At 44.7% G+C, this 11,562-nt stretch overlaps 1 protein-coding gene across 2 annotated transcripts in view; it reads right to left on the reverse strand.

Moving 5' to 3' along the window:
• The window catches only part of ARG2 (arginase 2), a 66,047-nt gene extending 55,134 nt beyond the window's left edge, over positions 1-10,913 (reverse strand). Inside the window, exons 1-2 of one of the 2 annotated variants that reach the window (XM_033952112.1) lie at positions 10,614-10,913; positions 10,178-10,250 (exon numbers count right to left, since the gene is read on the reverse strand). In XM_033952112.1, coding sequence (XP_033808003.1) covers positions 10,178-10,250; positions 10,614-10,730 — 190 coding nt within the window. In that variant the 5' untranslated portion in view covers positions 10,731-10,913. Of the gene's footprint in view, positions 1-6,049; positions 6,328-10,177; positions 10,251-10,613 lie in introns of those variants that run through there. The other variant, XM_033952113.1, reaches the window with a different exon arrangement.
• Between the last annotated feature and the right edge of the window lie 649 nt (positions 10,914-11,562).

Here is an 11,562-nt window from a genome sequence, read left to right on the forward strand (position 1 = left end):
TATTTATGGTAGAAAGTGTGATTCCACCAAAACCCTACTGTACTGCCATGTAGGTGTCAACTGCAGCCATAAGGGCTATTGGGACGGTAGATAGGTGGGTATAGAAGGTTTTGGGGGAGTTTTGAAGGGCTAACCATATATTATAAGGGGTTATGGTGGGATGTACATCTGGCACCCTTTATATGAAGTTCACAGCAGTGCCTTCTAAGGTGCCCCACTACTCTGTTGGAATGTCTGTGCAGCTAGTCCACTACAATGCTGGCCCCGCTCATGTCTAAATGATCTGGATTTAGACATTTTAAACTTGGGACATTTTTTTGTGGTTGAAAATGGCGAACAAAGTTAGGTGAACTAAGGCTGGAAGCCCTGATGGCCAAGATGGCCAAATAAGTCAATAAAAAAAAAAAATTGGACATTTCCCCACCCTGACTTTTGGACATTTTGCAGGAAACATCCAAAGTCATACGTAGACATCCTATCGAATAAGCCCCTCAACATGCACACAAACAAAGCAAAACATAGATAAGCAAGTTTTCAGAAAATGCTTAAAATCAGAAAATAAAGCTTACAAATCAATAACTGTAATTTTTATGGTACATAAAATTGTCTAGTTTTTTTAATTTATTATTATTTCCTATTACTTTAAGTATCACAAGTTGGGAAAAAGGCAGATGATGTGAGGTCATCAAATCCTTCCCACAATCATAGGGAAAAAAGGGCTGGAAAAAGCCAGAAATTGAATGGATTACAGAATAAACAGAAGCCATCTCACAAATTTCCTAGAGGTTCTGTGAACCACAACACTGCAGCCTTGATTGTAAATTTAATACAGGAAATTTTGCAGTAGTAAAAAAAAAACCAAAAACAACAAAAAAAGACAGCTGTTATTTTCCACACTTTAAGGCAAGCCTAAAGGCTGACTCACTGAACACAGTAAAGACACTTCATTTAGCCCCTACAAAGCTACCGTTAAAGATGTAATCAAGTTCTTACATCATGTTATCTTCTGTCAAGGTTAGAACAGCAATACTTATTCAAACTGCAGAGAAAATCTAAGGGCTCCTTTTACAAAGCCACGCTAGGGCCTTAACGCGTGGAATAGCGTGCACTAAATTGCCGCACGCACTAGCCGCTACCGCCTCCTTTTGAGCAGGCGGTAGATTTCCGGCTAGCGCGTACTAATCTGGTGCATGTGATAAAACCGCTAGCGCGGCTTTGTAAAAGGACCCCTAAGTCTAAAAGGGTATATTTATTTCGACTGTATAATTCACTAGTTTAGATTCAACTGAAAATATCCTACTGATAAATCTCTGAAACTCCAGACCAGAAATATAAAGTTAATTGAAGCCAAAGACAGTCAATTAATCTTGAGTATTTCATAAATATCTACTAGAGGGCGGTAAATGATTATGGGTTGATGGAGAAAGCTAGAGTGCATAATGCACAAAGGGGTTCAGCGCAGAAGTTAACTCATGCAGTACACATGGGTGCATAATATATTATATTTTAATATGCTAGTAATGAGTCCATTAGGTATACTTCTGCAATATACAGCAGCAATCAGCTGAATTTAAAGAACATGTGTGTGAAATTTACCGCTAGGTCTGGGTTGTTTTTTCCTTATATGGAAGGATGACCCCTAGTGGAAGTACCGCAAAACTACTATTAAAGGTCAGTGGCCAATTTTTTGAAGTTGGAGCCAGACCAGGTGAGAACGGAAGGTCCCAGAGATAGGAACTGAGTGCAGGAGTCCTTAAGGGGGGAAAGGGGAAAATATACCTGGATAGGTGCATCATAATTGCTTGGGGGGGGGGTCTTGCTTATTGGGGGATCATGTAAGTGGAATCTTTGATGTCAGAGGGGCTTAGGAGATGAAAACATGATGTTTGGGGTTCTCAGGTGGTGGCATCATGCTTGTTGGGAGGCTGATGGGGAGAGTAGATGCGGGGGGGATGCTGAGTGGAATGGAATAGGCACATGTAGCAACACTATCGGACTGCCAATAGTGCTGAACTTATACACCTGTGGTAGAAGTATCCTCTTGCAGCGGCATTAAGGAAAGTTATGACAGCTAGCATGTGGCGACACCTCATGCAGTAGCTGTTCTCAACAGCCACGCGTCTGCTCTACTCCTGTCATACCTAGTCTCTACTCCTTCCAGTGTTAAGCAGCTAATGTGGGATTTTTTATCACACTGGCTGTTTTAAGGTACATTAGCAGGTAGTGTGGATTTGTACTAGCATTTAACGCTCAATAAAACCTGCCATAGCTTAGTAAATATGCCCCTTAGCGGAGTGGATTTAAAGACAGATTTTAGTATTTTAAGGCCAGTTTTTTTTCTTTTTTTCCCCTGTGACCAAACGCTTGCAACTTTAAAAAGACAGATCTAACAACTCTGTGTCCATGTTGGAACAAAAGGAAAGTATCAGCGCTCATCTGTGCATAAATACTAGCCTCGCAAGAATTATTTTTGCGAGGCTAATATTTATGCACAGAGCAGCATTATGGTCAGTGGTGTAGGGAGGGTGAAAAGCGCCCAGGGCAGTGGCACCACTCCTCCGCACTCTCCTCCACCCTCCCATCCCCATCCGCTCCTACCATACGCAGCTCTTCCCTTCTCCTGTACCTCTTTAACCTTCCTGGCGTGAGCAGCAACTTCAGCCTGCTGCTCACGCCAGCTTCGGCTCTTTCTCTGACATCACATTCTAGGTGCGGGTCCAGGAAGTGATGTCAGAGGAACAGCCGATGCTGGCACGAGCAACAGGTTGGGGTTTCTGCTTGTGCCGGGAACGTTAAAGAGATTGGGAGAAGGGAATGGTAGTGGGAAGGCAGGAAAGGAGCAGGGGAGGGATGGCAGAAAGGAGGATGGGTGCCGGTGCCACCACCGATTGCACCTGGGGTAGACCGTCCCCCCCTTACTATGCCACTGATTCCAGTTCATGTTCAGATGTGTGCTGCCATTTTGCTCCTATCCCCATCTCCCCAATTCACTCCCAAAAGACCAAATTCAGTAGGGGGCAAGCGAACTCCTCACTGTCTGCTGTCCTGGTATCAGGACAGGATAAAAGGATAGGCAAAGCTGACATATGCCTCGGGCCGAAGGGTTTAGGTGGGGTCTGGTGTGCTGATCTGATGATGTCATCATGTGTAGCCACGCCAATGTCCCACTCTTGCAGCAACATGTTGGGAGTGGACATTGCCGGCATCCATTATTCATTGTTTTCTTGAGACTTGCAGCAGCCCTTGAAAGGAAGAGGAGGACTCTGTGCTTTGGAGTCTTCTGATGTGCACTGCCAATGCTCCAGCAGAATGGAGAGTTGAATGCCGAAGATTAGGCCCATGTACGGCCTCACAATAGAGGAGGAGTAACAGGAGCCACTGCTTCTTGGGCCTGCACATGTGGCTGACCCAAACAGAAAAGAGTTGCTTGCTGTAGGAGCCAAGAGGTGGCAGGTACGAAATGGCCAAAGGGACTAACTTGGGGCAAACAAGTGAGATGGAGAGTAGTTTGAGTCTGTGTAGGGGGAGTGTGATCTTGAATTTTGGAAATAGAAAGGTTTTGAGTGGGGTGGGGGCCTGGCTAGAGTGATCTGAGGGGATACTAAGCCTGGGGTGAGAGCAGCATGATATGGAAGGGGCATACTAAGCCTTGGTAGGGGCATGGATGATCTTAAAGGGGGGGGGGGGGGAAATTATTAACCTTGAGAGGAGTTGAGGGAAATATGGTAAGTAAAAGCAATGAAATCTAGAGGATCTGGCTGAATAGGCTCTGCTCTGGCCAAATCTTCTGCTCTGCTGCCTTGCCTCAGAAGGTAGGGATTTTTTTCTTCACAGTAAAGCTGGATCTAGAGTTCTTCTCTGGATCCAACTTTGTTAAGAATCAATCTGTCTAGGATTATTTAAATAGTAAGAAGTAGGACTAGATACCCAATCCTCTCATAAAGTGGTAGTTGGTTAAATGCATTTAACCAACTACCACTTTATGAGAGGATTGGGTATCTAGTCCTACTTCTTACTATTAAACTACTGTATTATATGGACGGATATTAAGGCTGGAATAATATAACTATTATAGCCATTTTTTGAGTGCTTCAAGTAGGATTATTTAAAGGAAGGACAAGATAGACTCGGGGCGGGACACACCTCCAGATCCAACTTTTTTTATATGAAGAAAAAATCTCTCAACATTTTAAAATAAAGAGAAAATAAAGGAAATCAATTGGAAATAAAGAAGTAAATAAGCAAGCAAGCAAGCAGGTAAATAAATAAATAAATGGAATCATGGGCAGGGGGTGAGGCCAGTTTACTTGTGTGCCTAGGTTTCACTGAAGAATTAATCCTGCCCTGCCTGGTTCTTCAATCTTGGAAAATGACAGTGTCTGACCTCCATATTGAGGTTTTTATTAGGGGATGGGGTGGAAGTTTAAATCTGCTGGGGAGGGGAGGGTCAGCAGACTACTAACATATCAGTGATTTAAAGGTCTATGGAGAAGGGGGGGGGGGGGTGGACTGATACTCTTGCCAGTAGCCTCCTTATGCATTTTCCTTTGCTTCATAAAAAGGCTCCAGAGCTGCCCAAAAGAATATATACAAACACACACACACATACAAAAGGGGCCTTATATATATATAAATATATATATTGTGCCGGGGCTAGGGGTAAGCCCAGCACTGGCAACCCGGCTCCCACCCCAGGCGCAGGAATAACACTCTCTGGAGGACCACTCTGGAATAAGCACAGCAACGAAAAAGAAAAAAACCCCCACAAAACTTTCTATCAATAATTTCCAGTTCCAAGTTTTATTATCCAGTTCTTTATTATCCAGCTTGGAAAAGATTTATCACAAATAAAGTTCTCTTTTACAGCAAGTCCTTGCTTCAATCAGGAAAGAAACCCTCCCAAAAACATTTCCCTTTAAACCGGGTTTCTTGCTCACAGTTCTGCTGCCAAGCTTTGCACATTTCTGGGCAGCATTCTGGTTTCAAGAATTTATATACAAGAGCCCCTGTGGACCAGCCGGCCCTGGGCTTTAGCTCCACTCCTTCTAGGCTTGGCACACTGCTAGGCTTAGCCCACTGGTTTTCAGGAAGTTCTCCCCACCTGACTACCTGAATTATAAATATCCCACTGCCCCTTCTTGTTTCAGGGCAGTGGGCTGGGAACCATCCACCCTTGTTTTAATGGTCTAAAATTCCCCTCCCATAAATTCCCACTAATAGGGATGTGCAATGTCAGGTCACTGAATCCATTCCGGGTTTATTTCTCCTTCTAAGGTTAGTTAGCATTACTCATCCCCCACTCACTATGCTTTGCTTGCATACAGGGATTCTGGTTTAATTTCTGTTGCTAACCAATCCTCACCTTCATACATCAAACACTCATTCATTATACTAGTGGTTCCCAAACCTGTCCTGGGGGACCCCCAGCCAGTCAGGATTTCAAGATATCCCTAATGAATATGCATGCCTATGACTTCCATTATATGCAAATCTCTCTCATGCATATTCATTAGGGATATCTTGAAAACCTGACTGGCTGGGGGTCCCCCAGGAGGACAAAAATGTTTCTGCACTTTAGACCATTGTTATAGAACAAACTTTCATTCCCTTCCCCCACACAGTACCTTACTGACTCATGCTGCATTCAGACATATACGGCCTCTTTTACAAAGCAGCGCTAGCAGCTGCCCTGCGCTAACAACCCTGAAGCCCATAGAGATTTAAAGGGCTTCGGGGCTGTTGCCGCACAGCGGCTGCTAGCGCGGCTTTATAAAAGAAGCAGATAGTCTAGGGCATTGATCTCAAACTCAAACCCTTTGCAGGGCCACATTTTGGAGGGCCTCAGAAAAAAATAATTAATGTCTTATTAAAGAAATGACAATTTTGCATGAGGTAAAACTCTTTATAGTTTATAAATCTTTCCTTTTGGCTAAGTCTTAATAATAATAATAATAATAATATTGTAATTTATAGCTAAAGAGACACATGATCAAGAAACTGTATTTACTTTTGTGATTATGATAAACATACCGAGGCCTCAAAATAGTACCTGGCAGGTTGCAGGTGGTCCCCGGGCTGCAAGTTGGAGACCACTGGTCTAGGGCTTCTGGGCTGCAGTCCATTTAATTCCCCTCAAAGACATCTCCCTGTATCTCCATAAGAGATTCCTCAGTCTCTGAAGCTGGGTACAAGCTATCCTCTGGAGCAGCGTTTGACCAGCCCTGCTCATGGAGCTTTTCCCTGCCAATTAGCCTCTGCTTGGGAAGCAGAGTTTTGTCCGCATGGCCGTGCTGTTGGACAGGGGGTTTCTTAGCAGAAGGCAGTAAGCCAGAGCTTCTAACTTTCAGTTCCCTGTTCTGTGAGGAATGTCCTTACCTCCAGGTTCCCGATTGCCTGTGTGGGTTCTCAGCTGGCCTTGATTTATCCTGCTGTGAAATTTTCATTTGCACTCTGAGCACGTTCTGCCTGTCAGCTCCACCCCTTTACTTAACCCTTGCTGTGTCAGCTTGCCTGACCAGAGGTTTAACCGAAGAATAAACAGATGGATTATAAAAGGAATTATAGGGGTTTGGAACAGGTATTCTGTTCTTCTCTGCCAATCCTTCTCTGTTCTGCCCTGCCTGTCTGATCTTAGCACTGGGAACAAGAGTTAATGGGCAGCTTCCTTGGCTTAGGAATAGGCACATTTGCTTTAGTGGCAGGGTTTAAAGTAGATTTTGAATCAGTGACGGGAGCTTCCCTGTCACAATATATATATACAAGAAACCAAAAGAACTCTGTGGAATGATGATGTTCCTTAATGGACTTTATTTTGGGGTCATTTTGTTTGTTTTTACAATATATACACACACACACATATATATATATATATATATATATATATATATATATAGACACTAAGGCCCTGATTCTCCAAAAGTGCATCCTGATTTTAGGCAGCTGTAGACGTCCTACAGCTGTCTAATCAGCCAATCGGGATGCACTTTTAAAAAAAAAAAAATGCTCCCCAGGCAGGCCTGAAGGCGCCTCCGGGAGCCTAGGGAGACCTGCAAGATGCCTAAGCTCCTACAAGCCTTAGGCGAACTTAGGCGGCCCTACGCGTCTCCCTAGTAGAGGAAGAGATGCTTAAAATGTAGGCCAGCAAAATGCTGGTCTACATTGTAAGTAAACGCGGCCGCTATACTGATCGCGGCAAGGGATCTCCCTGCTGCAATAAAGTATAGCGGCCGCGGCCACCTGTCCCATCACCGACAGGAGGTTGCCTAACTCCTCCTGTCGGAACCCCGAACCCCCTCCCCCCCCCAACTCATAATCGCCGACAGGAGGATGCCCAACTCCTCCTGTCGGAACCCCGGAACCCCCTCCCCCCCAAACTCGTAATCGCCGACAGGAGGATGCCCAACTCCTTCTGTCGGAACCCCAGAACCCCCTCCCCCCAAACTCGTAATCGCCGACAGGAGGATGCCCAACTCCTCCTGTCGGAACCCCGGAACCCACTCCCCCCACAAACTCGTAATCGCCGACAGGAGGATGCCCAACTCCTCCTGTCGGAACCCCGGAACCCCCTCCCCCCCAAACTCGTAATCGCCGACAGGAGGATGCCCAACTCCTCCTGCCGGAAAGCCCAACGACTCCCCGCCCCAACTAATCTCCCTCCCCCAACTAACCTTTCAATGTTGGTCAGCTGGACGGGTCTTGCTGCCGTCCAGCCGACGGGTCTACCTCGTGGAAATGAGACAGCACGCCCCTTCCCGGCCCATCCCCGCTAAATCTAAGGCCTGATTGGCCCAGGCTGTAGAAGCCTGGACCAATCAGGCCTTAGGCATAGCGGGTCCGCCCATCCCCACTAATACTAAGGCCTGATTGGCCAAGGTGCCTAGCCTGGGCCAATCAGGCCTTAGATTTAGCGTGGATGGGTCGGGAAGGGGCGTGCCATCTCATTTCCACGAGGCAGACCCGTCGGCTGGACGGTAGCAAGACCCGTCCAGCTGACCAACATTGAAAGGTTAGTTGGGGGAGGGAGATTAGTTGGGGCGGGGGGTCGTTGGGCTTTCCGGCAGGAGGAGTTGGGCATCCTCCTGTCGGCGATTACGAGTTTGGGGGGGGAGAGGGTTCCGGGGTTCCGACAGGAGGAGTTGGGCATCCTCCTGTCGGCGATTACGAGTTTGGGGGGGGAGGGAGGTCCGGGGTTCCGACAGGAGGAGTTGGGCATCCTCCTGTCAGCGATTACGAGTTTGGGGGGGAGGGGGGTCCGGGGTTCCGACAGGAGGAGTTGGGCATCCTCCTGTTGGCGATTACGAGTTTGGGGGGGAGGGGGCTCGGGGTTCCGACAGGAGGAGTTAGGCATTCTCCTGTCGGTGATGGGACAGGCGGCCGCAACAACCGCGGCCGCTATACATATTGCAGCAGGGAGATCCCTTGCTGCCATAAGTATAGCGGCCGCGTCTAATTTAACCCGATTCTCTAAAGACGCCGGTTACAGAATCGGTGTTTAGTATAGGACGCCTCTCCCGGGGGCCTGCCTGGGGAGCATTTTTTTTTTAAAAACGTGCATCCCGATTGGCTAATTAGACAGCTGTAGGACGTCTACAGCTGCCTAAAATCGGGATGCACTTTTGGAGAATCAGGGCCTAAAAGTTCTCAGTCCAACTAACAAAGTTGGGGCAGTCTCCATCGAGGGCTATATACTTAGTCCAATGAGTTTCCACTTTTTTCGTTCTGTTGGAAAAAAGTTGAAAATTGCTGGACTGAGTCATCTTCAACTCATATCTTTCCTTCTCATCGTTTATCCAGCAGACTGCCAAAATTGTTGATTATATTTCTACAACATTGCTAAAATCTGGCGTTTCCCTTCTGAGTACGCTGCCAAGACCCTCATCACCTCTCACCTAGATTACTGCAATGTGCTCCTCACAGGTCTTCTACTAAGTCATCTCTTTCCCCTTCAATCTGTCCAGAATGCTGCTGAACGCTTCATATTCTGCCAGGGTCGTTATGTTCACATTATCTCTCTCCTCAAGTTGCTTTATTGGCTCCCTGTCCGTACCCGTATACGGTTCAAACTCCTCTTACTGACCTAGAAGTGTATTCACTCTATGGCTCCTCAGTATCTGTCCTCTCTCCCTACACTCCACCCCGAGAACTCCATTCATCAGATAAGTCTTTCTTGTCGGAAACCTTTTCTTCTACTGCCAACTCATGACTCCGTCCCTTCTGCCTGACTCGGTGCATTGGGCTCCCTCTCTGGAAGTATTCAAATCCAGGTTGAAGACCCACTTTTTTGAAGCTGCGTTTAAGTCCTAATCCTACCAACATCTGTGTCATTCCATCTATAGTCCCCTACCCTATCCTCATCAGTCCCCTTGTAAATCCCTACCCAAGCAACATGCATTGGTTCACATCTGTCCTGTGTGTCTGTCTTAATTAAATTGTCTCTTGAGTTTTTAATGTACAGTGCTGCATGCGTTCAGTAGCGCTATAGAAATAATAAATAGTAGTATATATATATATATACATACATATATATCTTATTAAAATGAGAGCGCTATAGAAATAATAAATAGTAGTATATATATATATATATACATACATATATATCTTATTAAAATGAGAGCGCTATAGAAATAATAAATAGTAGTATATATATATATATATACATACATATATATCTTATTAAAATGAGAGCGCTATAGAAATAATAAATAGTAGTATATATATATATATATACATACATATATATCTTATTAAAATGAGAGCGCTATAGAAATAATAAATAGTAGTATATATATATATATATACATACATATATATCTTATTAAAATGAGAGCGCTATAGAAATAATAAATAGTAGTATATATATATATATATATACATATATATCTTATTAAAATGAGAGCGCTATAGAAATAATAAATAGTAGTATATATATATATATATACATACATATATATCTTATTAAAATGAGAGCATTTTCTTTATTGCTCTATTGGATTTTCCCCCAAAATAAGAGTAAATAGCAATTTTTTGCTTGTTTTGGCCAAATTTTCCATGAATAAACTTTTATATAACTAGCTATCTGCAAAAGTTTACTATCAGGAAGCCCACTTTTGGGGTGCCAACTTTTGTATTTAGAACAAACCATCACCATGACCCAGACACATAAGAAAGTTGATCTTACCCAAACCAGATAGCTTTTCTATCAGTCCAGCACTTCTAATGGCAGCTGGGCCATGCTCTACTCCTCTTCTTTTCTGGAGTGCCATAGAAAACAAACAAGAAATTTGGAAACTATATTTGTAAACATGATCTCGCTGCCTTACTGTATATAGGCCACTTAAGGCTTATATAACCTTCCCCTTTCCTACCCATTTTGATGGATAATAACGGATCCCATTCCGCATTTGTCCTGCGTGTAGGTTCTCAAAAGACTGCGGGAATGATTTTAAACAATAAGATATCGAACGGTTTAACGGATTGCAAGCGCATCTGTTACAAGAAGATGCTTTGAGAACAATGAAGGGAAACCAACAGATCTCCGATCTAAAGGCACTGCCTGTCTTCGCGTATCGTTGGTGCTCGGGGAACAAATGAACGGCCAGATTGGGCTCTCTTACCTGTCCCTTAGAGAAAGGTGCACCGATCACAGCCACCGAGTGGGTACATTTGTTCTGCCCAGCGACTGAATCAAACTGTTTTTTCAGCATGCGGACGAAATTCCTTCTAATAGACATGCTTCTCCTCTCGAATTTGGAAGATTAAAAGCAGAATTAATTACATAAATAAAAACGAGAAAATAAAATAAAGACGGCCGGTTCGGAGGGGAAACGCTGCCAAGAGCAGAGCAGGTGTAGTCGGAGTGGAATCAGTCTAGCTGTAGAGCATGACCTCAACCCTTAAGACTGAGCCGGCTAGGCTGTGCCCGCGCTGACTCCGCCCTTTTCCGCTCTGCTCTCCAATCAGCGCAGGCTCTGGTGGAGGTGTGCCTTTACGTCAGAGGCAACACCCTCAACCCTGAGACAGTCTTGGTTGGCAGATGGTGTGGTTCTGTGCTCGTCTATTTCTCTCCCCATTTTACCCAGGCCAGGTCAGTACTCTATGAGTACTCTAATTGGGACAGTCTCCGAAATCGGCGGCAGTCAATGATGTGTGTGGAGGAAGGACGAGCCGCCGGGGGCTCTGGGATAAGGAGTCTGACCAGCGGTGAAGACTGGTAGCTACCGTCCAAAACAGGATTCCTAACTCATGACTTTGAAAAAAATGACAGCCTGCTACTGACTCACATTTCAGCCTTGCTATTTTGTGCACATCTGGAATTACCATGTCATGGTTTACTCCTTTACACACAGAGATAGACCCCCACCTAGTGCAGTTTTGCAGAGCCTGAGCCCACAGTATGAGTCAGGAGCTCCAATGTCTCTTGATGTTTTTTTGACATTACAAGTAATAGAAGTAAAACAAAACATAGAAAAGAAAATATTGGACCAACAAAACATTTTTGATTAGCTTTTAAAGGCAATACAAGTGTTCACATATATCAGAATATATAAATGAAACATAAAAGCA

The sequence above is a fragment of the Geotrypetes seraphini genome, chromosome 7 (genome assembly GCF_902459505.1).
Source record: "Geotrypetes seraphini chromosome 7, aGeoSer1.1, whole genome shotgun sequence".
Taxonomy (NCBI): domain Eukaryota; kingdom Metazoa; phylum Chordata; class Amphibia; order Gymnophiona; family Dermophiidae; genus Geotrypetes; species Geotrypetes seraphini.